At 50.0% G+C, this 26,913-nt stretch overlaps 1 protein-coding gene across 1 annotated transcript; it reads right to left on the reverse strand.

The window, feature by feature from the left end:
* Positions 1–15,522: 15,522 nt before the first annotated feature.
* Positions 15,523–26,105, reverse strand: CACNG1 (calcium voltage-gated channel auxiliary subunit gamma 1). The gene is made up of 4 exons (XM_027624562.1): positions 25,871–26,105; positions 16,991–17,065; positions 15,865–16,002; positions 15,523–15,749 (listed from the first exon to the last, which is right to left on the reverse strand). The coding sequence occupies exons 1-4, from the start codon at positions 26,103–26,105 to the stop codon at positions 15,523–15,525; spliced, it is 675 nt and encodes a 224-aa protein (XP_027480363.1).
* Between the last annotated feature and the right edge of the window lie 808 nt (positions 26,106–26,913).

Below are 26,913 nucleotides of genomic sequence, written 5' to 3' on the forward strand. Positions count from 1 at the left end.
TTTGTTTTTGATTAATCAGTAGTTAATTATTGACTATTTAAACTAACATGACCTTAATTTTCCTTTCCTCAGACAGACAGGCTTTCTATCCAGGTCATTTTGTATATATGAAATAACAAACTGCTTTGTGTGGTTTTTTTCATGAGAGAGTCTAGAATAAGTTCAGGTTCAGTGTAAACATCAATTGGTCTTTTCAGTTCAAAGAATTGCAGAATAAGTAAAAGAAGCAGATTTCCCACTGAATAAGCATTACCTAATTAAACATAGCAATCTCCAAGACCTATTTGCGAAAATAGTTTCCTTGTTTATGGAGGCACTGAAATTGCTGAGAAAGCTAACTGAATTTCCTCACTTTGAGATGATTAATATATAATATTATCTTGCTCTAGTGTAGTTACCTGACATGTTTAATATTTTTCATGTATATGCATGTCAAGAGCAAAACTATAAACATAGAAGAATGTATCTCTAGCTACCTTGGCTAGAGAGAGCCCCCCTTGCCTAAGAACCAGGGGCCTGAAAAAACAATTTCAAGCTAAATTTTAGATTTCAGCTATTGTTAGGAAAATCAGATTTGCTGAAATAGTCATTTAAAAAGAGACACCTGATAGCATTGTTTCATATCAAAGTTGTCTCTAAAAAGGGAATCCCAGAAAAAGTATAAAAATACAAGATTAAAACTTTAAATATATTGAAAGATACAGATTGCTGCCTTAAAATGTAATTTAGGCTACCATCCTTTTTTTCTCCCTTAGCTCCACAAAGGTAATAATTTGTCCTTTATGATTTACCAGACATTATTTCTTGCAAGCCAACCCCGGAACATACAAAAATCCTTGATTTCTACCACCACCCTATGTGTCTTCCTAAATCTCGGAAGTAAATGTGTTAATCTGATTTTGCTTTCCCCTCTTTGTCATCTGATCCACAAACTACCCAGCAATTAGAAATAATGGATAATGTTCTATGATTTCTTGTTCAAAATCTCATGTAGCAATGTCTGTCATATTATAAAGATATCATCATGAAAGAGTAAGTGGCATGCTAGTCTTCACACTTCTCATTATATTAGGTGTCTCACATTTCCCTTCTACTTGAAGTTGGGTATTTATTGGCTGAGATTTTACTGTAAAGCTGCTAAATTCACACTTACTACTTTCATACATCTGTTTAATTAGCAATTGCAAGACCATTGTTAAAAGGAGTGACTCTTACGTTTAACATTCTTATAAGACATTCAGAAAATGTATTGTTACTACTTTAAACTAGAGTATCAAACATTAAAAATAAGACATTTTTAATGTAACATTTGAAATTTTTGAAATGATGGAAAATATCTACTTTGGAATAAACTTTAAGGAAACAGTCACAGGAGTTTCTAAATTTTTTTGAAGGGAGAAAAATCTAGACTTAGTAATGTGAGCTGCAGTTAAATCCTAAACCCAGTTAATACAGTTGTCTAAAGCTTCTAAAACTGGAGCGTGAAGGAAACCCAGAGACATTCATACACGTATAGTTTTAGTAATCAGCATTAGACCAGATTTTATTTGCAATTTGTTCCACAGAGATTTTATTTTGATACAAATATTAAGCATAAAGCATAGTAAGTTTTATATAATTCTATTGAGTTCATTTAACAATATTATGGAACTTTCATTATGTTCTTGGGGTGTCTTTTTAGCTATTTCTACACCTCATATAGGAGGCCTCTTCTGCATTTTATTTTGCATCCTAGCATGTGACTGCCTGCCTTAGAACTATGTCTAGGAGGGGAAATCAATATTACTTTTAAAAAACACTTGGTTTTTTTCAAATGAATTCTTTCATTAATAACTTCTTTTGATGTTTGAGAAGTAAAGGGGAAGGGAGGGGTAGCAAATTACATAGCTTCAACACAGAAGTCACCCAGTAGTATCTGTTCAAAGATCTGCCCTATTTTAAGATTTTAGAGGTTTGAGCAGGGTAGGCAAACTTTAGCCAGCATCGGAATTACCTGGTGGTCTTGTTGAAACGCAGATCGCTGGACCCCGCCCTAGAGTTTCTGATCCCAGGCTGCAGCTTGATCCTTTGCATTTGCAACAAGCTCTCAGGTGATGCTGATGCTGCTGGCTCAGGAGCCACACTTTGAGAACTGCTGGTCTAGAGAAAGTCCGAAGGTCTTTCCAACCATGCATTTCTTTACTCAGTGTAAACAACTTACCCCGTGAGAAATTTTAATAGTTACGATGCCATGAGTGGAACATTCGTGGAGAAAGATCTCTGGAGTGACGAGAGCCTCCGGATTGGCTGCCGCCATCCCCCATTAAGGTCTGTGCTACTCTCCCACGTTAAGGTGCAGGAGCTCACTCATTTCTAGGGTGAGATTGGTTTTGTGTACACTGCAACCTGGGCTTTGTTCTGGAAGCTGTGCATTTGGTGTGCTTAGAGTTGGTCTCGGTCCCTACACGTGGAGATGAAAATTGTGAGAGGGAGCCATCGGACTGTCACGAGAATGCACTTCGCATTTATCGTGGCACTAAGTACAGGAGGCCTGGTCCTAAGATGGCAGTGACATGGAGCTTTGAAAACAATAGGTAATCCTCAAATAATGTGTTTGTAGTTTTTGCGGCTTTTTGCGGGGTGGGGTGGGGGGGGAGGTGGGTGGTGGGATTGAAGGCAAAGGATTTGCTTTTCAAATGATGTGTTTCTCAGGTTAACAAAGTTACGTTGGCTTCTCTGCCATGCCAGCAAGTGTTAGGGGAGCCCGAAGTGTTGTTTATGGCAGAAAATTGATCATTGTCTCTAATTCCTTTCCTACTTAAATCTGTATATGTTTGCAGAAACAGTCTAGAGGAATCCACCACCTAGACAGCATGAGTTACTCATAAACCATAGGTGCACATGTATGAGCAAGGTATTTTTGAGAAAGAAACTGAGAAAGTCTTTGGATATTTTAAAATTTATATATTACTGTCATTGTTGGTAATGTTCCCCCAGACTGCAGCTTGAGGGGTATTGGGCTCTGCCTCTGGTTTTTAGTTTGGCTTTGAATTTACTGAGATATTAGAAGGAGAAAAAAATATTTTGAAGGCAATAGATTCTAGAATGACTTAGGTGTAGAAGTACCCATGATAAGCATCAGAGAATGCACAGCTTTGGATTTCTTCAGACACAGCACTTCCTCCTTGAAAGGCCTGATTACCCTTCCTCGGAGATTGTTTCCATGTTCGGCACAGGTTCCTTTGTCCATTTCCAACCCACAGGGAGCTTTGGTTGATTTACATTTGGCTTTGCACGATGCCTTGTATACAAAGACCTCTCTCTGTCTTTCAGTAGCTCACAGGTTGCAGTCCCAACGTGTGGGTTCCACCTGAGAATGTTTCCCAGTCCTCCCCTCCCATCCAGAGGAAGGGTCTTGGATTTCTAGAGATCCAGACCATGCCTGCTTCCTGTCAATCCATGTATACACTGTACTGTATCCACTTTTTCTGTGCCCGTCGTCTGACCTGATTCTTTGGAACCCATGAAGGTACTGGTTATATGTGGTAGTTGTATCCTAGGTAAATATGGTGATGAAAATACCTCTCCTCTCAATTATAAAGGTAATGGGTTTTGCATTTTGGAATGGGTCCTGTTATTAGTGACAGGTTTTGTGTGTGTGTGTGTGTGTGTGTGTGTGTGTGTGTGTGTGTTTAATTGCTTCAAAAATACAGTTCTTATCTAAACTTGTTCAGCTAACTTCATACAATCAGTTACTTAGCAAATCCGTACGGGGTCTTACTTTGGCAAGTCTTCCAAAGGGAGGCTTTTATAAAACTGAGATGATCTGTCTCCACCTCTTCAGGCCCAGTTGTGTAGCCATCTAATAATGTTAATTTCTGGCAAAATTATAATGATTATTTTTTTCTTCACAGTGAATGATACCTCATCTGAGAGGTTCTAATACCTAAAGAGTTTATCCTTCAAAGTAAAAATGACTTTGTACCATAAAATACCCCCAAAGCCACTCTCCAGGGTCTTTATTTTCTTCCTTTTTTTTGGTCATTTTTTTTTTTTTTTAACCAGGTTTTGGAATTACTTTAGCCGCTTTGGTTCCTTCGAACAACTTTTCCATTTTTGGGGGGGGGTGCGGGGTCTACACTTCTTACATTGTGATCATTGTCTCAGTGAAGTTCTTTTGTCTTAAAAGATTCATGGTAACACAAAATGTATTTTACTGCTACAACTAAAATGTATTTATAATAAAATGCCTTTTTAATAATTTGGAGATTGGTTTATTATGCGTGAACCACAATTCTCTGCTTCCTTTTACTTTTATGATCCAAGATCTGACAGAAGTTAAGGCACAGCACCTTGACTTTATTCACAATACTAGCTGTGAAACTAAGTGTTCATTTGTAAAATTCTGACTAGTTTTCTGGAAATTTGTGACTTGACTTAAATCTCTGAACCTCAGCGGTAGCAAAGGCCTTTCTTTATGGGGGCTTAAGGTGTGACCTGCAAGTGGGCAGCGAGAAAATGTACCCTTCTCAGAAGTCGCCATTCAGCGCAGATCTAAGGAATTGGGAAAAGTCACCAAAGTCGCCTGTTAATGCTGGGTTTGTGCAGCCCAGAGTTAATTTCAGAACACATAAACCTAGTCTATGTCAATATACTATATGGGTGTACGAATAATACACGACACAGTGGTGTGACACGCGTTAATTCAACTATCCCCTGAACCCCAAAATGCTGGCTGTGCAGAAAATCACCCTGAGTCAGGGTCTTCTTTTTGCTGGGGCAGTAATTCTTTGCATCTGTCATGATGCGATTTTGAGAAGCATTAGCAGGTCACAGAATGCTTTGTGTGCCCTGGCCATTTTATTTTTAATATCCTATTAGCGTGGCACCATAAATCTAACTTGAATACACTGTCTTAGAAGTTTGTTAACGTCAGTGGTAAGGACCCTCAGCCTCTCCTAAGGACATTTTATAATCCTTACTCATTGCAGCGAATCAGTTTTTAAGCTAGGTGTCTTGCTTTCTTTGAGTTGAACTGATAACGATATGACACAAATCATCTCGGGAATTTTGGAAAGAGGAACTCTTTCAAACTGGATTTGGAGGGCTCCCTGAGCTCCCGTCTGCTCTAGATGGAGTAAGCTGGTCCTCATCTTTAGTGGGAAAATGCAAATAAGATTCTCAGGTTTTAATCCCTGTGTCACTTTGGTGTTCTTAGGAGCATTTTTCTGAGAATGATATTAGTGTAAAAGTTAGTGGGAAAATGCAATTTCATCAAAACTGCAAGGTGGGAGCATTGCGTATGGAGCAGAGGTCAAGCACAAAGAAGGAGAGGAAGTTGGCTTAGTGGAGGCTTGGTGCTGGAAGGGAGACTTGTTTGCACCTAACTTGGTTGGACTGCGGTATCCAAACACCCGCGTGGGCGGTTTTAAGCAGCTGAAGTTCTCTCAGTCTGAAATGGACTTTGCTGCTCGCCTCACACAGCGTTGTCCAAACGAACCACCCCCCTGGTGGATGGAAGTCCTTTTCTTCAGGTTTGAAGAACCCCGTTGCCCCAGTTCCTCCTGCCAATTGCAGCCAGAGTTACTTTGCTGAAACAGATCTGTTCATGCCACTCTCTTTCTGGTGGTTTCCCATCACAACCTGAATTTCTTCACTGGACTTTGGAGGCACCCCCCCCTCCCCACCCCATCCTCCAAGTTTTGTTCCCAAGCACCGTATACAGCAGACTAAATCAGACCACTTGCCACCCCCCACACCCCCCCCCCCCATGAGCCCTCGACTTCCTGCATGCCTTCAGCACTCTTGCCTCCAGCCCAGGTCTCCTCTGGGAAGCTCTGCTTGTTGTTCAAGACTGTGTAAACTCCAGCAGTTGGATTTAGCCCCTTTTTCTCTCTGCATGCAGCTGAGCCTTCTACCTCTGCTATCACAGGGTGTGTTTTACAGGTAGGGGGTTATGAGTTTGTGGGTGCCAGAGATCGTGTCCTATGCCTTTTACACAGCAGGCCCTCGAACGCTCGCGGAACTGGCCGGCTCACAGGCTTGGATTAGAGAAGAACTTCAAGGCACTCTCCCTTCCCTGCTGACGTCCTTTGCCAATTCAGCACGGCCAGGTGACAGCTGGGCCCGGAGTGATGGCCTGGGGTGCAGGAGGAGTGAGCTGTCCCCACCCACTCCACACAGCTCCCCGAGCAGTGACAAAGCATTAGCATTCGCCGGTATTTTGTGTCTTACCAGGTATGACTGTTGGAACCCTTAGTTTGACAGCTTCCCCATGGTTCTGTCCATTTGGACGGCTGCTGCCTGCTTTAGCTTGCCCCAGTCTGTAGGCATATACCTACCATGCAGAGTTTGGGGAAAGTGATGAAATGCCCTTTTGTCTGAAGCCAGCTCTGGTTGATTGTAAATCCACAGAGGGAGGTAGTTAAATTGAACAGAAGCTGCAGCTTGCAAAATCCGTGGTATTATCCCACTCTTAGCTCATTAAAACTGGTGCCCTGCAAATTGATTTGAGCCACTGTTTCGGGAAACTGTGCTGCTAATCCCGGAGAAGAACGTGGCTCTGCTGAGGTGCTCAGAGGAGCCAGGAGAGGACTCCGGAAGGTGGGCATGGCTGGCGGGCTCTGGGCTCCCCTGCAAAGGAAGCCGGAGGAGGAGGAGGAGGTGTGATGCCGTTCGCTCGCTAATTGAACAGAAATGTGAATCTGAGGCATCTGATGACGAGCCCTCTGGATATGAGCGGAGTGCCTGGCAGTTCGGAGACCTTGCAAGGGGAACTCGGAAATGTTCTAATTAGTCTTTCGGATTTTGTCCCCTTTATGTACAGAAGACACAGGGGAGCCGCGAGGGAAGGGGCTGAAGTCAGGGAGTGGGTGGCTTTGGGCCTGTTCTTCCAACCCACCTGCTGGTCAGGGCTTTCATCCGTTTGGAATCTAGACGTGTCCGTGTTTTTACAAAGCTGAACAGGAGTGGGGGCCCTCGGCGGAGGCTCTTCTAAGGGCAAGTTTTGAGGATTCAATCCTTTTAGCTTCCTGACCAGGCTGAGAGCCGGTTACGTAACCTGAGACAAAAGTAACGAGGAACCGTTGGAAGGTGGGTAAGCCCACAGGCTCTCGCTGATGAATCAAACCTCCTCCCCAGGGTGACCCTGGAGGCCTCTGAGGACCCACATCATTCCTACTGGGTTCGCTTCTGCTAACAGGGTGGACGGAAGAGGAGACTATTTTGGAAAAAAAAAATGTGTGATCCAGCGTAATGAAAGTAGTTTTCAGCCTTTCAGCAAAGCGCTTCTGGAAACGTGCGTGTTCTCCCAGGCCGTCCGCTGGTGCGCTCTTGGCCCGCAGCCCCGGCCCGGCCGCCTGGGTCTCCTTAGGCCCCCTCAGGCCGAGCGCGGGGACAGGCCGCTCTGGCTGCCGACGCCCAAGGCCAGGGAGCCCCAGGTCTTTCAAGCCCCTCTCTTACCTCGGGAGGCCTTCTGACTGCACCCCCTGATTCCTCCCTGCCCATCCTCCCCGGCCGCCTTCCGGCCCCTGCCCGTTAGCCAGCGGGGCGCTGTGCGGAGGGCTTGGAGGGAGGACTGCTGTGGGGAAGCTTCTCGCTGCTCGGCTCACCCTGAAGAAAATAGGGCCCTGCCCTTCCGAGAGTCTCTAACCCGGCAAGGCCTGCAGACACGACGAATTGCTCAGAATGGGGTAAGTGGTGGGGCCGTGAGCGAGCACAGCGTCAAGGGCACAGAAGGAGGGAAGCCTGAACTTTTGCATGAGGGGCCGGAGAGCGCGTCACGTCGAGCTGGCCCGTGGAGTAAGTAGGGCCGCAGCGGGGTCAGGAAGGGGGCAGGCGCCATGTCCCTCTGTGCTGCCAACACCCGCCCAGACCCCGTGGCTCTTGGGTCGTAACTCCTGCACCCCAGAACCGGCCGCGCCTGAAGGGCAGGGCCGTCACCGAGCCCTCGGCAGGTCCTGCTCTAACACCCGCACGCCGTGTAGTAGATACTCGGTGGCGTAGATGGAGTAATGGTTCCCCCAAAGACGTCCACCTCCGAATCCTCACGACCTGGGACCCCGTGCCCACCTCCTAATCCCTGGGACCTGTGACTTTTTGTGGAAAAAAGAGACCTTGCCAATGTGATTTAAGTTAAGGATCTTGAGATAGGGAGATTACCTTGGATTATCTGGACGGGCCCAGGGCAACCGCAAAGGTCCTAAGAAGAGGCAGGCAGGGGGGCCAAAGTCGGAGAAGCAGATGTGATGGCCGAAGCAGGGCTCGGAATGACGCGCCAGCCGGGGAAGGTGGGTGGCCTCTAGGGGCTGGACGTTCCCCCCCGCCGCCCCCCTCCCGGAGCCGCCGGAAGGAGCCATCCCTGCCCGCACCTGGATTCTAGCCTTGCAAGAAGCCTTTCAGACTTCTGCCCCCCAGAGCTGGAAGAGAATAAATTTGTGTTATTTTTAGCCACTGAGTTCGTGTGATTTGTTACAGCATCAAAAGGAGATAAATACACTCAGTCAGCACATAATTCGTTTAAGCGAAGGACATCCTCTGTGTGAGAGACGGAGACGGGCTTGATGGGTCTGGAAAACTCTCTCTTGGTGGCCGGTGGGACACTGGGTGGCAGCGGCAGGGGAGCAAGACGAGGGTGCGGATTTGGGAGCGGTCTCGGGAGGAGCATGTGTGACACGTGGCTTGGGGAGCAAGCCGGGAGTCAGGCAGAGAAACCCAGCCGCGCTCGGCTTGGCCCAGTGGGTAGGGAAGGCACCATCAAACAGAAGCAACAAAGGACGAAGGGTAGGTTCGGGCAAGAGGTGAGCGGTCGGGTCTGGACGTATGTGTCTGGGGCGCTCTGGAGCATCTGGGGTGCAGGTGGGGACGTGGGGTGCAGGCTGGGATGGGCTCCCAGGGAGCGGAGGGCCTGGGAAAGAGTGACATTTCTCAGCAACTACGATGTGGGACGAGGAGGCTGAAGATGGGAGACTTGGAGACCCCCAAGCGTAAGGGGCAGGTGCAAAAAGCAGGAGCCCTGTAAAGAGAAAGGACAAAGAGGAAATCCGGGGAATGTTTGGAAGGAACAGAGGCCCGAAGTACAAAATGCTACTGAAAGTTCTACTAGAATGTGGTTGGTAATGGTGAGGCCGTCGGTGGCCCCCAGGGGAGTGGTTCTGGTGGCAGAGGGGGTGGAAGACAGACTGTATGGCTGTGGAAAGGGGTGCAAAGTCAGTCTGCGGCGGCGAAGAATTATTCCGGGACACGTGTGAGCTGATAGGACGCGGAAGGTCGGGTGGTGATCCCAGAAGGAGGGATGCTTACTGTCCTAACGCTTTCTGGCTGTCTCCTTCCCGGCAGACCTCTCTCATCTGTGCCTCTGTTTGCCTTCATTGTACCACTTCCTTCCTCAAAATCCTTCCCTTGGCCATCCATAAGATAAGCAATGTAAACGTAATTTTAATTTTTTTTTAAAGTAAACTCTACACTCAACATGGGGCTCGAACTCACGACCCTGAGATTAAGAGTCACGTGCTCTACTGACTGAGCCAGCCAGGCGCCCCCAAGGTAAACTTTATTTTGAGGAGAGCTTGCTTTCTTCCTTGAACTTGTACCAGCTATGAATGCAGGATTTGCCTCACTGAGTGTAGCTAGAAGGAATCTTAAAGATCATCTAATGGGAAGGTTCCCAAACGTTTTATTTATTTATTTATTTATTTATTTAATTTTTAAGAAAAGATTTTATCTATTTGAGAGAGAGCACGGGTGAGGGGAGGGGCAGAAGGAGAGGGTGAAGCAGACTCCCCGCTGAGCAGGGAGCCCGACCTGGGGCTCGATCCCAGGATCCCGGGATCATGACCCCAGCTGAAGGCAGATGCCCAACCGACTGAGCCACCCAGGCGCCCCTCAAATGTATTGCACAGTGATTTTTAAAATGTGTAAATCATGATTCCTGAGGCATGGGACCATTTAGTCTATCTCCATGTCTAAGAGGACCCAGAGGACAGTAGAACTGGGGGGACCGAGCGATGAGCTAGTATCCCATGGGTGCTGGTCCACCAGTTTGCCGGTGACGAAACTGAGAAAGTTCACAGCTGACCTAGTCTAGAACTCTCCATCACGCCCCGGGCCTGGCACATGGTGGGGCCTCAAGGATGAAGGTAATTGAGGGTATACCTTCGCATGGGAAACCGTATCGGGGCCCTCATCGATTCAAATGGAATACTCTGTGGACAGGCAACCCCATGTGTTCTTTACCCGACTCACAAACCTGCGTTGCTTTCCTCGGAGCAATTTATTGTCCTTCTGCCTTCTTGAAGGCACCTCCTGGGGGCACGGGCCCCCCCACGCGCCAGTGGACGGGCCAGTCAGCCTCTGCGCTCCGGGGGCTTTCAGCCCATGTGCGAAGCAGGCCTTGAATGGGGAAATGGAAGAGTGAAGTGTGTCAACAGAGCCTTTGCCATGGAGGCCATGGGGAGGCCCCTTGGGTGCAGGGATGGATCTGGGTCTTCCTGGTCTTGAGGGAGCCTCTACCTCTCCGAGGAAGGTGAGAAAGAGGAGAAGCTTCTTTCAGCCAGACTTCCGCGCCCTCCCGCAGCGGTAAATGTCACTTCTGTGAACCCCACACAACGGTGGCACTGGGGAGTTCCTGGAGCCCGTTTCTCGGCCAAGAGTCTGCTGCCTGGATCTGGGGAGCCGGCGTGCGAGCCTCTCGGCTTCTGTCATTGCCATCGCCTCTTGTGACAACTGCCGGCTGTCCCCCTCGTCTCACCCTTGGCCTCCTTTGTCATGGTGTCCCGTGGCCACTCCCTGAGGCAGGGCTGGCCTCCGTGGCTGTGTCTCGTTTCCCCCTTGAGAGGATCACATGTCGCCACCTCCCTGCCTCCTGGACCTTTCTAGGTAGACCACATCCTTGTGTTCATTAGCCTCATTAGGACTTGGTGGCCCCCAGGCCCTGGGAAATGCCACGTGTGTCTGCTGCGACCATATCATCCTGGCGGAGTGGGCTGGGGAGGACGTCCGCAGTGTAAAGCAGTGACTTGGGAATTGATATCTGAGCTCCCTAAACTCAGAGCCCAGGACGCTCCGGTAGTGGTTGCAAATCCCCCCTCCTCCATCTTCGTGGGGTTACCAGGACCACTTTATGGGCGAAGAGAGAGGCAAGCCTAAACCCAAATTGACAATTTCCAAGAGGTCAGGTCTTTCATGTTCCAGCCGAAGGAAGAGAGCATCGCCCCTGGTAATGGCAATGAGCTCAGTTAACTTTCTTTACCGTGCAGGAGCCATGCCTCGTGGGGGGATGGATTTATAGCCTCGGTGGCTGCAAACGAGTGACACCATGAAATGTGGGTGAGAGGGGGCCGTGGGCAGCTCCCTCCCAACCTGCACAGCACCAGGTAATAGCTGTGTTCCACATCACGGGGTCCTTAGTCCCTGTCTCTCCTTCAGGTCTTTTCTGAAAGTGGGAAGGGTATGAATTAGAAATGAATTTGTAAATAAAATATTTGATCCAAATGGGACAGGCCACACTGGCAGGGGAAATATTGCTGTAGAATGTGATGAAAATCCATCTTTATTGGGGCAGCCAGGAAAAATCGAGATACACGCAGATCCTTGAAAGTTTCAGTCTCAAGGAGGGATTAGTGAGAACCCAACCGCTTGGTCAGGACCTTGTATGTGTTAGCCAAAGAGAGGGTGAGTGAGATGTCTCTTTTCACCCCGCCCCCACCCCGCCCCAGTTGCTAGACAGAGGTCGGGTGAGGACTGACTGGTAAAGGGCCCTGCTTAGACACTGGGAAAGCAGCAGGCCTGCTTCCGTTTTCTCCCGTGTGCATGGGGACGGTTGTGGCTGCTTTCCACCGTGATGCCAAGTCACAGGAGCGTGACAGTAGGAAAAATCGATAATCTGGATCCTGTGTCCAAGTCAGCTCTTGATACTGTGTTCATCATGGATGTTTTGCAATAGTTTTGACTTAAAAAATGTCACACTTGGTAGAGATCCAAAAGAATTGCAAACAGAGTCGCGAAGACATATACTCGAACACCCTTGTTCATGGCAACATTAGTTGCAAGAGCCAGAAGGTGGCAGCCACCCAAGGGTCCATTAACGGACGAATGGATAAGCAAAACGTGGTAGAGTCAGTCACACAATGGAATATCACTCAGCCTTAAAGAGGAAGGAGATTCTGACACAGGCTCCCACATGGATGAGCCTTGAGGACATTATGCTAAGTGAGATAAACCAGACAGGAGAGGACAAATACTATATGATTCCACTTCTGTGAGGTCCCTAGACGAGCCAAATTCACAGAGATGGAAAGGAGAATGGTGGTTGCCAGGGGCTTGGGGAGGGGGAGTGGGGAGTTGCTTAGTGGGGGCAAAGTTTCAGTTTGGGACGATGAAGAGTTCTGGAGATGGGTTGCATGACAATGTGAATGTACTTAATCTTATTGACCTTCACACTTAGAGATGGTTCAGATGGTGGGGCACCTGGGTGGCTCAGTTGGTCAAGCGTCCGACTCTTGACTTCGGCTCAGGTCATGGTCTCCGGGTTGTGAGATGGAGCCCCATGTCAGGCTCCTCGCTCAGCACGGAGTCTGCTTGAGATTCTCCTTCTCCCTCTCCTTCTACACCTCCCCACTCTCTCTCTCTCAAATAAATAAATGAATCTTTAAAAAAATGGTTAAGATGGTACATTTTATGCTATGTATATTTTACCGCGATTTAAGAAAATCGCACACTCAAAAATATTTATTACCGAACTGTTAGTCCTGGCTCGTCATGGAATCCAGTGAATTCTAAAGAGCCGAGAGAGTGAAGGTGTGTGAGACCTTGATCCGATGGTCGTGAAATGCACACACACACCCGAGCAAGGGGTCGGAAGCCCTGTGCAGTTGCTTCGCTTTGGGGCCCTCAGAGCGTGGCCTGGCTGAACCCTGCACTGAAGTCCAGTGGACACCCTGAATCCTGAGCCCGACCCAAGCGGAGCAAGCTGGACCAACTGCCCCTTCTGGACATCCTTCCTGGCAAGCATAGGTCAGTGGGCTGGGGAGAAAAGCATGTTTTCCTTCCTTGGTTTGGTGGATCTGTTTCCTTTTTGGCATCAGGCTCTGTTTTGCTTTATTGTGGCATATTTTTCTCCACAGCAGAAGCTGGAGCAGATGCGAGAATGCGTGGCTGTCTGGCAGCTACCCTCAGATGCTTTTGTGTGCAAAGCAGTTTCGGGTGCACCTAGGACTCTCTCGAAAGAGTTCAAGTTCTGGGAAACCAAACGTATTCTGTTCAGTTGGTATTCCACTCAGAAGGGGTCTTCGGTGCCGAAAACACGGGCACCCATGTAGGAATCTAAGATGCACACTGGTCTAATTCTGGTAAAAGTCATCATAACAATAAGAACAATGGTAACACTGACTTCCAGAATGGAGTTTGTGGGATGAGGTCGTCTGTCTTTCTTCCTACTCCTAAACCGTGGCCCCAACTCCCTGGCTGGCCCAGACTTCTGTTTTCCCATTCTCCTACCTGGAGCACACTTGCTCTCGGGTTCTGTCTCTGCCTCTTTGGGACAGTGGCCCGCCGGTGGCTGTAGGGCCACGTGGGGCTGTGCAGCCTCCTCTAGGACTCACCTGCCCCCCTCCCTTCTCTGCAGCTCCCGGCTTTGGCTTCCTGACATTTATGTCACCCTGCTCTCTTTGACCCTTTTGCTTTCACAATCGTGTGCCAGCCATTTGCACCACTCCTGGCTGGAAAGCAGGCTGGGCTGGCTCTCTGTCCCCCAGGCTCCTCAGCCACCCCTGCAAGCCCAGCCCAAACCCCTGAGACAACACGGAGCCATCTGGACAAGCCCCACCACGACCCCCACCCAGGTGCCCCCAGACTCATGCTTCTTCCCTTTAAATTGTTCTAAGCAGAACGAATGGGTCTCTTTTCTCTCCCATCACAGATGGGAACATCGAAGGATGAATTAGCTGGCTGATGAGTGTACGGTTACTCCAGAACAGGGGTCAGCAAATTTTTTCCATAAAGGGCCAGGTAGTGCGAGCCAAACAGCCTGTCACAGTTTATACCCTATTGCAAGAGTATATTACTGATTAAAATATGCCCTTACACCACTTGAGTGACTTTTTCTCTCTCTCTTTTTTAAGATTTTATTTATTTATTCATGAGAGACAGAGAGAGAGAGAGAGAGGCAGAGGGGCAGAGGGAAAACGGGCTCCCTGCTGAGCAGGGAGCTGACCCTGGGACCGAAGGCAGGGGCTTAACCGACTGAGCCACCCAGGTGCCCTTGAGTGACTTTTTCTTTGACAGTTCCAGCGAAACTTTACTTACGGACACTTACTTTCCAAATATCATAAAATATTCTTCTTTTGATTTTTAAAAACGATTTGGAAGAGTAAAAACCATTCTTAGCCTGTGGACAGTATCACAGCAGGCAGCGGGCCAGGTTTGGCCCACGGGCTGTAGTTTGCAACCCCAGTTGTAGAGGACTGAGCGCTACCCCCGCGTCTGACTTACCATCTCTGAGGCCTGGGTGAATAGAACGGGGTTTCGGAAGCTAGAAAGTGTAATTTATGACACTCCCGGGGGGGGGGGGGGGCTAAGTGTCTAACTGCTGAGCACTGCTTCCTGATGTTTCTTGCAACAAAAATCCAGCATCTGAAATCAAGACAGTGTGGTGCCGCTGCTTGAGTGCTGTTAGCACTTGGAGGTCAGCATGCTGGGGCTCTGGAAAGAACGCTTCCTTATTTTTAACACCCTTGCCTTGCCAGATGGTCTCTGGTTTCTCCCAAAGAAAATCCCAGGGCCCAGCGATCTAAGCTGGAATTCAGAACCTCTAAGTCTTATTGGTAAGCAGGACCCCATTATCCCATCACCCCCCCCACGCCTCCCTACAAAAGTCCTCAACACACGCGGCGGGGAGGGGGGGACCGGGACACATGCTTTTCTTCCCCCTTCGGGGCCACCCGAGGTCAGGAATCCAAGCAATTTGTATGCAAGGTGCAAGGGAAAAGTAAGTTTTCAAAGAGCTTTTATTTCAAACACAGTCGGATTCTACTCAGTTAAAAAATGCTCCTCACGAGTCCTGGAAACCAAGGAGGGGAAGTTCAGTTCAGTGGAAAGGGTGTATCTTGTCCCAGAGAAAGAGGGAGGGGTTGGCTATTGACACGGGCAACACCCAGAACTGGTATGTGAGCACAGGGCGTCCCTACAGGGCTCACGGAGGACACCTGGCCCCAGCTCATCAAAGACAACTGGCTCAGCGAGGACCACCTGGAGCTCCAGGGGAAGGGGGGGTCCCCACCAGACACCCGTGCACCTGCCACCCCTGCTGTCTCCTTCCCACCCTGGGCAGGTGTGGCTCATGTCCACTTGTCGGATTCCCAGGGGAGCCTGTCACAGCCCAGAGCAGGGCTCAGAGAGGGAAGCAGCAGCACCTGTCCTGGGGTAGGTGGGACCAGGGAGAGGTAAAACTCCCGCCTCCTCTCTAGAACGTTCTGGGCCAGGCTCGGCTTCCTGAGGGGAAAGCCCCGGGGGGGGGGGGGGGTTGTGTGTGCCGGGGCTCCGGGAGGGCTAGTGCTCGGGCTCGGCGTCCATGCAGGACTCCCAGGGGTTCTGGGGCATTCGAGGCAGGGAGAAGAGCAGGAGGGCCAGGCCGCCGAGGAAGAGGAGGACGAAGGCGGCGCAGGCGCAGGCGAAGGACCAGGAGTAGTAGTACTCGATCCACACGGTGTGCTCGCTGTCGATCATGCGCTTCACCGACTGCCGCGTCACCTCCACCGACACGAAGACGCACAGGCCTGCGGGCCGAGCGGGACCTTCAGGGCCCCCTGCCCAGAGCCTCCCCGGGGCCGCGCGCGGGTCCCCGGTCCCAGCTCCGCCGCCCGGCCGCACGGGCAGGGCCCCCCACGCTACCTGCGAAGGCGTAGAACATGGACGCCGGCCTCAGCAGGTAATCCCGCTTCTTCCGGAAGGACAGAAGCGCGCAGCTGGTCCCCATGATGATGAAGCCGAGGCTGAAGATGGCGATGGCGGCGGCCGAGATGCTGTACTCTGCGGGACAGGGGCGCGGGTGCCACACCGCGGCTCAGCGGCGGCCTCTGGGCGGCCCGAGGGCCGGTGCCGCGCGTCCTTGTGCCCATTTCCCTGGGGAGCACGCTGAGGGTCCGAGATGAAACCCCTCACTCAGAGTCACACGGGGGGGGGAAGGGGGGCCCAGGATGGCAACAAGACCCCCTGCCCACTCCCGGCGGGGGGTAGGCGCTAAGCTGCAGGTTCTTCCCCACGGGGCAGAGGCCTGGCAGCAGGCCAGAGCCACGTGGCCGCAGACCTTTCTGGAACAGAAAGCTTCCTGTGAGCCAGGGCGCCGAGGGCGGGCTCGGGCGGAGGGTGGTCTGTCCTGGGACGCCAAGCAGCCGCTGCAAGTGTGGCTTGTTGCAGAGCCCCGTGCGTGAGTGATCGTGTGTGTGCACCCGCGCCACATGTGTGCAGAGTGCCAGAGCGAGTGTGCGCGCGTGTGCACTGGCATGTGAGGCTCTCTCCGAGCGAGCGTGTGCGCGCGCGCGTGCCCACACCCTGGGCAGGGTCGGCACCGCGCCGAGGTGCTTCCCGGAAGGCCCCCGGGGCACACGTGCTCCCAGAGCCCTGGGCGGCTGCCCTGACTCCCCCGGGGGGTGACCGATAGGCGACGGAGGGGATCAGCTCCCCGCACCCTCTGCCCCAGCAGCCCCGAAGACCAGCGCAGGGGTTGGGGTACTGTTGCATTTTCCCGTCACTCCGGCCTCCCTCGGGCTCGGCGGGAAGACGATTGCGGGGCCTCCCCGGAAACCTCTCCTTCCAGGCTCTCTCAAGGCCTGATGGACCGAGAGCTCAGGACGGCCGGCGCCCAGGGCTGCGGGCTCAGAGCGCAGAGCATCAGGCCGGAGCCGCTTTGCGCTGCAAGCAGAGAAGTCAGGGCTTTTGTGCCAAATGGTTTTCTGGCTCAGCAGCCTGGCCAGGAGTCACTCTTCCTGACCCTCCCTGCCTTCCCCCACCGGCTCACCTTTCTGAGTAGTGACTTCGAAGATCTCTGAAGTCTCGCCTGGGTTAAAATGCCTGAAGTAGGAACAGTTTTTCTCTGCAAAGGAGGGAGACAGCCTATGAGTTGAGCGAGAGGGTTGGCAGGCTCCACCAAGAGAGGGTGGGTGTGGTATCCCCGTGGACTGGTCCTCCCTTCCCTAAACCCCGAATCTGAGCTGAAACAAACATCTTTCTCTGCCGCTTAGACCAAAATTTCAGCAGGATGAGGGGCTTTCCTAAGAGGCTAGGAGATCTTCAGGGAGCAAAGGCCGACCGAGTCAAGGGGGCACAGAGTTCTGTGGGCATTGAGCCCATTAGGCAGATGGGGTAACTGAGGCTCAGCAACTCATTTCTCGGGGGGTGCAGGGAACAGCGTCAACAAAGGACCAGAAGGTGGTTCTCCCCTGGGACTTGTTGGGCAAGGTCTGGAGACCTGTTTGGCAGGGGTAACTGGTGGGTAGTGGATAGAGGCCAGGAATACTGCTAACCATCCTGCATCTACAGGACAGCCCCACACAGCATAGAATTAACTGGCCTCAGTATATCGATAGGGCCGAGGATGAGAAAGCCTAGTCATACCAACATCTAGGGCTGTGTTTCCTGTCAGTATCCGGGCCCATCCTGATGCACTGGGTGTGACCTGGAAGCAAGTGATGTGTTTCAAAAGCTTCCAGAAGATTCTGTTGCTCACCCAGTTTGGGAAGCCCTGCTCCAGGTCTCTTAAAATGCCCCATAGAGAGCTTTTCTGAGTGGGCCAAATGGATGGATTTGAGTGCAGGGTAGAGAACTTCCATTCAGGGGCCAAATGTGGGTGATCATCATGTCATTTCATCAGACCCTTGGACACCTGTGGCCAGACAAAACCTCCTCTGGTCAGCTGCTGTTCTAGCTGATCAGTGTCAGGAAAGCCATAGAAGATCTGTGAACAGCAGGACCCAAAATCTGGATTTGATGGGGAAGGAGTCAGAACAAAGAAATTCATGCTGGTTTTAAACACAATTTCAGGCATAATTTCTCTTCCATTTTTCTCCCTTAATTTCTCTTGTAACTTGACATACTTTAAAACTGAAGGATATTCTTACTGCTTATTGAGTACAGTTTAATATTCTTTACTCTGTTTTTAGGAAGTAGCTGAATGGTTTTTTAAAAAAATATTTTATGTTTCTTAACATTAAATTGGGTTGCTCTTTATTTGTGTGAGGCCCTCCATTGATTTCTACTTCCTGTGGGTCCATGACCCTCAGTAGGAAACACCTCCACTCCTAGTTTAGATGGTGTCTAGTTTGTGCATTCGTTTCTTCACTTTCAGGCTATATTTCAATTATCATGATTATTGATGCCTGGTTTCTTTTGGAAGTGCACCGGAGGTGTTGCCAAAGACATAGCTTTCATTGGGTTGCAGGCTTTCTTCTGTCTGACCTAAATCATCTTATTGCCACTGAAGCCTATGGCCTCCCCTCCTTTCCCCTCCCCCAGTGTCAGGTTTGCTGCAGCTCCCATGATGGAGAAGGAGCTGACCCCTGGAGATGAGCCTGGGTTAGCAGCAGTGAATGTTCTGCGAGGTAAACAGCCTTCTCTTTGAGCTTCTATATTTAAATCACTTTCCTTTTGAGCAGAGTTACCTGGGGTGTCTGACTGCCAGCAGTGATGTCAGAATTAATGCTGCTCTTTTCTCTCTCACAGCTTCCGGTGCTATTTTAAAGCATAATGCAACCCTCTTCTATTTGTTAGATTATTAGCTATAGATTCTCCTGAATCACTGCTTCTGAATGGCTCGTGCGATGTCGTAAGTCTCCATGTGTGTCTCCCTCTGGACAAAGGAACATTTCTGTTTCATTCTTTAAGGGCCAATTTCGGTTGTCATTGAAAACCCTCTGAAAAGAATTGACTGGATTCAAGTATATTTCACAGTCAGCTGCCTCCCCGACTACTAGCAATCCATGAGTTAAAAGCCTCCGGGCCGTGAGAAAAAGGCCCATCAGAGCCTGGCCAAAGCATCGCCGTTCGGCAGTTCCGGGCTGCTGAGCCCCTCTCGCACACGTAGTGTTTGTGTTGTCAGCCCCCCAAGATCAGCGGCGGGCTCCATCCCGACAAACCGCCGCTTGCGTGAGAACCATCTTAGCTCAGACTGTGGTGGGAGGCTGCCCGTCTGAGGAAGCCAGCCTGTGGATTTTCTGGGGGAGATTTCCCCTTCAGTGACCCAGGGACACTCCTCTTCCCTCTCCTCCCCTATGAAATGATAGCACATTGTGTGGGATGGGGGGCACCCAGTGGGTGGGATTCCCACACAGGACATCTGGAAGTCTCAGCTGCTCTCTGATGTGGCTGAACGTAGGGCGCGAGAATGGATGGGCCAACCCCGTCCCCTCTCTTGAACTTAGCACATGAGCAAGGCCAGCGTCTTCTGCCCTGAGCCTGGGGGTAACATCTGCTCTAGGGCCCCAAGGCTGTCCATGGAAGACCACAGGCCCCTTTGTGGCCCCTGATGACCCCAGCCGGGGTGGGGGCACGTCAGACCCAGGTGTCATTTCAGACATGTCCAGCACCAACAAGATGCTCATTCGGGAAATATCAAGCCGGGTATCTGCCTGGGTCACTCAAGATTGCCCAGGCTCCTGTTGAGGTGGGCAGACCTCGCTTCTGCCCCTTTGTCTGGGGGTACTGGGTACACTGAGCCTCAAGAGCAACTTAAAAAGGAAGGACATCAGAGATGGGCCCGGTGTGGGCCACTTAGTCACAGGTGAGGGCCTTGGAGGAGAGAGGCAGTGACAGCTCGGTGACAACTGTGGAGATTCTGAGCCTTCCTGCTTCTGCCTTTCTGATCCGTCCATGCCTTTCCCTGGCTTCCATTACAGCTGCACAAAGCTCAGGGCTTAGAGCTTGGTCTTGATGGATTATAGCCCCTTTACTGGGGCTCTGGATCAGAGAAACAAGTGCTCTGGATCAAATCAGTGGAGATAGTAGTGTCAGGGTGATGATCTGGGACCAATAATCAGGACGTTGGAAGTTCCTCCAGCCTCCTTTGTCTCGGCAAATGGCTCATGGTGACTCTAATATTTGTATTTCTATTTTTCTGTATTTCAGAAATGTCTGTCATAAACAGAAGACTCAGTGGTCTAAAAACTTAAGTGGGTTATTCCTTAAAAAATATGGTGAACTTGGGGCACCTGCATGGCTCAGTCAGTTGAGTGTCCAACTCTTGGTTTCAGCTCAGGTTATGATCTTGGGATCATGAGACTGAGCCCCATGTGTGGCTCTGCACTCAGCGTGGAGTCTGCTTAAGACTCTCCCTCTCCCCCTGCTCGTCCCCTCTGCGTTCTCTCTCTCTCTCTCTAATAAACAAAAATAAATCTATAAAAATAATATGGTGAACTCAGCTATTAAGCTTGACTGGGTTTGGAGTATTCTGGTTAAGCAAGTATTCTGGTTAAGGGAATGACTACACAGAACTATATCTAACTGTGCCAGTTTCAAAGAACTAAAACAGAAGGCATGTTTAACTCCAACCTGAACCTGAGTTAATGCGGGTTTTCTCTGATAGTCGGGGTAACTTATACGATTAGGGGATGCTTCTGGGTTGTCGCTGAGAATGTATCAGTGTACCCAGTGCTGGTTGATGCAGACTTTAATATATTTCAAAAAATACCTTCTTTTACACAAAACCAAGGGAACTAGTGACTTCAGGGTTGGAAAAAATATTTCATTTACTTGTTACTTGCATCAACGGCAGGGCTGTCTTCACCCTTTTTGTAAAAGAAGTTCTTGATGCTCCCGACAGTGGTTTCTCTGTGCTCTGTCTCCCCCTACCACTCTGATTGAGGACTTTTATCCAGTGGGTTGAAGAAATCCCCAAGACCCCAGCCCCCAGGGTCAGAGCATTGCTGTTCTATGGGGGAGGTGGGGAAGTCTGGTTATGACCTGGGTCTCTAGCATTAGCTCATGTGGATGGGAAAGGGAGCCCCTGAAATTCTTGGGGTCCATAACATGATGTTCCTTCATATGGCTCCAGTTCCTGCACCAGGTTCTGGAAGAGAGGATGAACCATACGGGAAGTGGGGTACAGTCTGCCGCCTTAGCCTAAAGAGCCAGAGCCCGAGAGAAACAACATTCTGTCCAACCCAGGGGCAGGGGATGTGATTCACTTGGGCTTTCAGACAGACGACCTCTCCTGACAATGAGGGAAGACCCTACTCTTCCTCTGAAGGCATTAGAATTGACCTTGGATGTTGATCTTTGCGTGACAGTTCTTCTAAAACTCTTTGGGTTGGTGGGAAAAACCAAACTAGACAATTTATGTCCTCAGAGCCCCCAGCATTCTATGGCTGAATGGGACCTTGAAAAGTCTCTGTTGAACCAGGTCCTGGTCAAGCTTCTTCTAAACCATGTCATGTCAAAAGTTGGCCTCTTACTGTGTCTGCCTGGATGAGCAGCTTTTAGGAGTTGTGTTTGTATGTACAGTGGGGGACACTGTATGGGAGTGGGCTGGAGAGAAAAGGGGCTCTGGATCTGAGACTTGGGTGTTCAACTTGTGAGAAGGTTAGCTTTGGGCAGGCCACTCTGAGCCTCAGTTTTCCCACAAGTAGAATGAGAACCACCTGAAGAATGAGAGCCTCCTTACTGGGTTGTTGTAAACAGTATAATGTAGTGACCAAGAAGGTGAATTTTAGGGATATGAACTCTAGCTGCTCTGCCATGGTGATTGTGTGACCTCGGTCAGGTTACTCAACCTCTCTGTGCCTCATTTTGTTTATCTGTGAGATGGGATGATGATAATAGTATGGACCTCATATTTCTATTTGTCATCCTGCTGCCTTCTGGCCCCCATGGTTTCTGGAAAAATATCAGCTGTAAATCCTACCTTAGTAAGATTGCTTGTATGTGATAAGTCATTTCATGCTGCTTCCAAGAATCTGTGTCTTTATCTTTCAACAGTTTTGATCATCACGCGTCTAGGTGTGGATTTATCCTACTAGAATTCATTAAGCACCATGGATTTGTAGATTAGTATTTTTCATCAAATTTGGAAACTTTTCAGCCATATTTTTCTGCTTTTCCGCTTCCTGCTCCTTCCTCTCTCCTGTCCTTCTGGGACCACCATTATGTGTGTATTGTACCTTTGATACTATCCCACAGGACTCTGAGGCTCTGTTCATTTTTCTTCTTTTTTTCCCTGTCTATTCCTCACACTAGCTAATCTCAATTGATCTTTCTTCAAGTTCACTTATTCTTTTTTGCACCTGCTCAGATCTGCTATTGAACACTTGTAGTGAATTTTCCATTTCAATTATTACAGTTCTCAACTCCAGAATTTCTATTAGGTACTTTTGTTTATTTTCTTGTGTGTGTGTGTTCTTTTTAATGATTTATTTATTTATTTGAGAGAGAGAGAGAGAGAGAGAGTACAAGTGGGAGGGGCAGAGGGAGATGGAGAGAGAATCTCAAGCAGACTCTGTGCTGAGCATGGAGCCCGATGTGGGGCTTGATCTCATGACCCTGAGATCATGACCTGAGCCAAAACCAAGAGCTGGACATTTAACCAACTGTGCCACCCAGGCACCCCAAAGTATTTTTTTTTAAGTGGCTCCATGCCCAGTGCAGAGCGCAACACAGGGCCTGACTCACGCCATTAGGTCCTTTTACAATACTTTCTATCTCTTTATTCATAATCTCTGTCCTGAGACATCATTCTCATCTTTAGTTGTTTAGACTTTCTTTTAGTTCTTCGCACATATCTAAAATAGCTGATTTAAAGTCTGTAAGTCCAATATCTGGGCTTTCTTAATGATCTATTGATTGGTTTTATCCCCCTTATATATGGGCCATACTGTTTTACTTCTTTGCATGTCTTGTGATTTTTTTTAACTTAAAATTTAAATTTAAAGCTGGAATATTTAAACAATATAATGAGCAACTCTGGAAATCAGAGTCCCACATTCCCTAGGGTTTGTTCTTGTTGCTGTTTGTTATCGTTTGTTGAGTGACTTAATTAATTTTGTAAAGTCTGTTTCCTTTGTCATGTGGGACCACTGAAGTCTCTGCTCAGTTACTTTGGTAATCAGATCACATTTTATAAAATGCTTGGAATAATACATCTCCCCGTCTTTACTGAGGGGCTCTGTGCTAAGCAGAGAGCTAAGCACTCCACCAAGCAGCCTGCATTTCTGCTTTAGCCTTCACTTTCTGCTTGCCCACAGCCTCAAGATCAGCCCAGGGTGAGAGCTTAGGGCCTTCTCAGGCCTTTCCTTATACACCATACAGCGCTCTGCATGCACAAGGCCTAAATTCTCCAGAATATGTTGGAGCTTTTCAAAGCCACCTATGGACATCTCATTCTCTAGTTTTTTGGCTACCCTATTGTTTGCCCTGACTGTTGCATACTCCCTCAGGAAGCTATGCTATTAAACAGTTGTTTCTCATTGTTTTTGACAAATGCCCCCTGGGAAAAAGACTGTTTCCACTGAGTGAGCTCAGCGTCAGGTCAAATAAAGACAGCCTTGCAAGTGGGGACTTCCGGGAAACCACCAGACAGATCAAATAATGACAATTCTCTGGGAATGAGGCTTTGAAAGAGATCTGGTCCCATGTGTCCCTTTTGGGGGCTGCCAGGCTGCTAAATTTTCACTGTTTGCCGGCTGTTGGTTTTCAAGGCTGTGACAGAGTTGGGGAGGGGGAACAGGAGTAGAGCAAGTGAAAGCACCACAGAACTCACCATTCTTACTGAGATTCACCTATTTTTCTCGAAGAAGCCCTCGCTGGATTGCTGCAAAACTGGTTAATTTCCAGCATTCTGAAAAAGGTTATTCTGACCCTTTTTGCCAGAGTTCTCATTTTTTTTTTTATGGAGAAGACGGTTTTTGGAGATCCTTACTCTGCCATTTCTTCTGATGTCATTCAAAGTAAAAATATGGAAGGCACTGAAAACAATATTTGGCAGATGGTACTAGATTTGTGTTTGTGGTTATGACTCCTGTTAATAATAAATGAGAGAACATGTATGAACTCTCTTCCTCCCTGCAGCAAGGAGTAATCCCACAGAGCACAGGAAAGGTGGGTGGGGAAGGAAAAAGGTGTCTATCTGCAGAGAAAGGAGAGGGGAGAAGGCAGGAACATATTTCAGAAGCTTGTCGGAGGGTGGGGCAGGGCCCGAAAGTGTAGGAGGGAGGATTCACTCTGCACCAGGGCAAGAAGGCATAGAGATAGACTCTGGTCAGGCTCAAGGCCAAACCATGCCTGCTGGTCCTCTACAGCCAACCTCCTGCTCGTTTGTCTCTTCCTTGTATGGACTTGCCTCGCCTCCCTGCTCATCTGCTCTATAAACTCACCAGACTTTAAAAGGCAGGTGCTTCTGAGGCCAGGTGGATAGGACCATAACAGTGCATTCCCTTGCACAGTCCGGAGAGAATCTGCCTCACCCTGCCCTGCCTGCCCTACCCATGGGAATTGGCTGGACGATGCATTTGTTTATGGCGTGCTCGGCTCTGGCTGAGGAGCGTGGGCCTGTGAGCTATGTGATACCCTTCAAAAGCACATGTCCACGTCTGTTAAAGCCCTCAGCCCGGGGACTCAGTGTTTCTAAGACAGCTGGGTACTTATGAATCTCCCATGTATCTAGGGGGAATGAGCAAGGCAGGGGTTTTCTAGAGCCAGCAGGAGGGAAAAGAGGAGGAAAAAGAGAAGTAGAGGAATGGAGTTTGGGCTCCCTTGTCCCACACACAGACTGCAAGATCTCTGGGGACTTAGCATGGACTTCCTTGAAAGGCGGGGTTCAGGGAACACCCAGTCTGATCACAGAGGGAATGATTCTGAAAATCAGGTGGGTCACTGTACTCACCCTGGTCCACTGCCACCTTACAGTGACACTGGTAAGCAACTGGAAGGGGCTTGATGTTGCTGAACCCAAGCACTGGGTTTTACAGGAGACAGCAGAAACTGCATGGGCTTTGTTGACCCCAGAGTCACTGTGGGGGTGGGGGTGGGGGGTCGTGGGCCATGTATGACGGAGCCCAGACCTCTGATTCTCCACACAGGGCTCTTTCCTCAGCATGGGCTCTGTCTGCTATGAATGTGGAGGGCTCCCCATTTGCAGAATAGATTGGTCACCCTCATACCAGGTATTTTTGACAAGGAGCTCACCTTTGATGTGCGGTTCAGTCCTACTGGGGGGGCTGGATTGAGGAACGCGCTTACATTTGAGCAGGAGGCCATGCTTCCCAGCTCTGAGGGGGTCTGGGCTGAGAGAATGCACAGGAGTGATGGTTCTGACAAAAAGCAGGTCTACAACCAGGTCCTGCTTCACAGATGTGTGGCCTCTGCGGTCAGGCAAGGGCCCCACACTTGGCTCCAGGTTTCACTGTTGCCATCTTGAAACTCTTAAGAATAATCACGAGGAGCCCTGCGTTTCCAATTTGCCCTACGCCGTATACATTGTGTGATTGATCCTGTCTCACGCCCGGCCTGGAGGCTGTGGAATGAGCGTGCCCGCCACACGTGTCCCTTCAGCCCAAGGACTTACGGCCATTTAGCCTGTCTGTGCTGGGGAGAGCAGAAGCCTCTGATCTGGTAGAGCCGCGGATTCTTTCCTGAGCCTCTGGTCCCACCTGTGCAGCCCTGGGCTCGGGGTGAAAAGCCGGGAGCCTCAGCAGGACAGAAATAGCTAGAGACAAACGCCCTCCGTTTACGAGCCGGCTCTGGCCTCCAGGATGACACACGCACTTCACGTCCTCCTCCCTGGGCGCAGAGGGCTGGGCGGCATTTCTGTTCTGAGGCAGGGACACCTGCCCTCTTTCCCATAGGCACCTTTTCCAGGGGCAGGGGATGAGGAAGGGCAGGGGGTGGGGATGGGATCGGAGAGTGGGTACATTACCCCCAGGCAGGGTGATGGGTCCGCAGGTCTTGTCCTTGCTGTCGGGCATGACAATACGCTTGGTGCAAATCCGCCAGAGGCCAAAGTGGGCCGCCTCGCAGGTGGCATTGTGGTGCTCCACCTCGGGGCTCAGCACGGCCCAGTGGTCGGTCACCACAGCCACCAAGGCCAGCACGATGCCCACCAGGATGCAGAAGAGGGTGGCGCGGACCTTCGGCGCTTGGGTCTGGGACATGGTGGTGGCGGAAGAGTGGGTGCCCTGGGCACGGTCTGGTGGCAGTGTCTCCCGGGCAGGTGGTGGCCAGGCTGGGGAGGTGGCGGCGATGATTGAGCTGGGGGGTGGAAGCTAAGTTTAGTGTGTCCGGCTGAGCCAGAGGGGGCTGGCCTCGGGGCTGAGGGACACCAGACGGGGCTGAGCAGCTGCGCAGACGTGTCAGGGGCCTGAGGGAGGCTTCTATTAATGCACATCTCAGGCGTGTCACCAAGGATAGCTTCTCCTCAGGTTTCAGGGCTTTCTTTCCCTCTTGGGACCTGAAATGCCTCAAGGAGGGACGAGCAGAGAAGGCTCTAAATGGTGACTTGAGACCTCCCCAGTTGCCAGCTCAGGATCCTTGAGTGGGAAGCACTGAGAGGTAGGCCCCAGGGACACTAGGGGTGTGGGAATCTGCCTGCTCTGGGCTGCAGGAGCAGGGGACCCTGCTGGGTGGGGGCAGGGAACCCTGGGGGACACAGGTGCCACAGCCTGGTGCTCTCACCAGTGGGGGTGGGTGTGAGTGGGTCCTTGTTCTGGAGGTTTGGGGGACTCAGGATCCTGCCTAAGGACATCTTGAGGATCCCCTGCCAGGGCCTCTGGAGCCCTAGCACATCCCCAAACTGCAGGAAGATTTCCGGTGGCTCCTGGGCCTGGCATTACCCAGCACTGTGCCCAGCGTGGGAATGCTGTTTCCTTTTCTTTCTTGCTTGCTTTTTTTTTTTTTTTTTAAGATTTTATTTATTTGAGAGAAAGAATGAGTGCACGGTGGCGGGGAGGGGGCAGAGGCAGA

Source organism: Zalophus californianus, chromosome 16, assembly GCF_009762305.2.
Source record: "Zalophus californianus isolate mZalCal1 chromosome 16, mZalCal1.pri.v2, whole genome shotgun sequence".
Classification (NCBI taxonomy): domain Eukaryota; kingdom Metazoa; phylum Chordata; class Mammalia; order Carnivora; family Otariidae; genus Zalophus; species Zalophus californianus.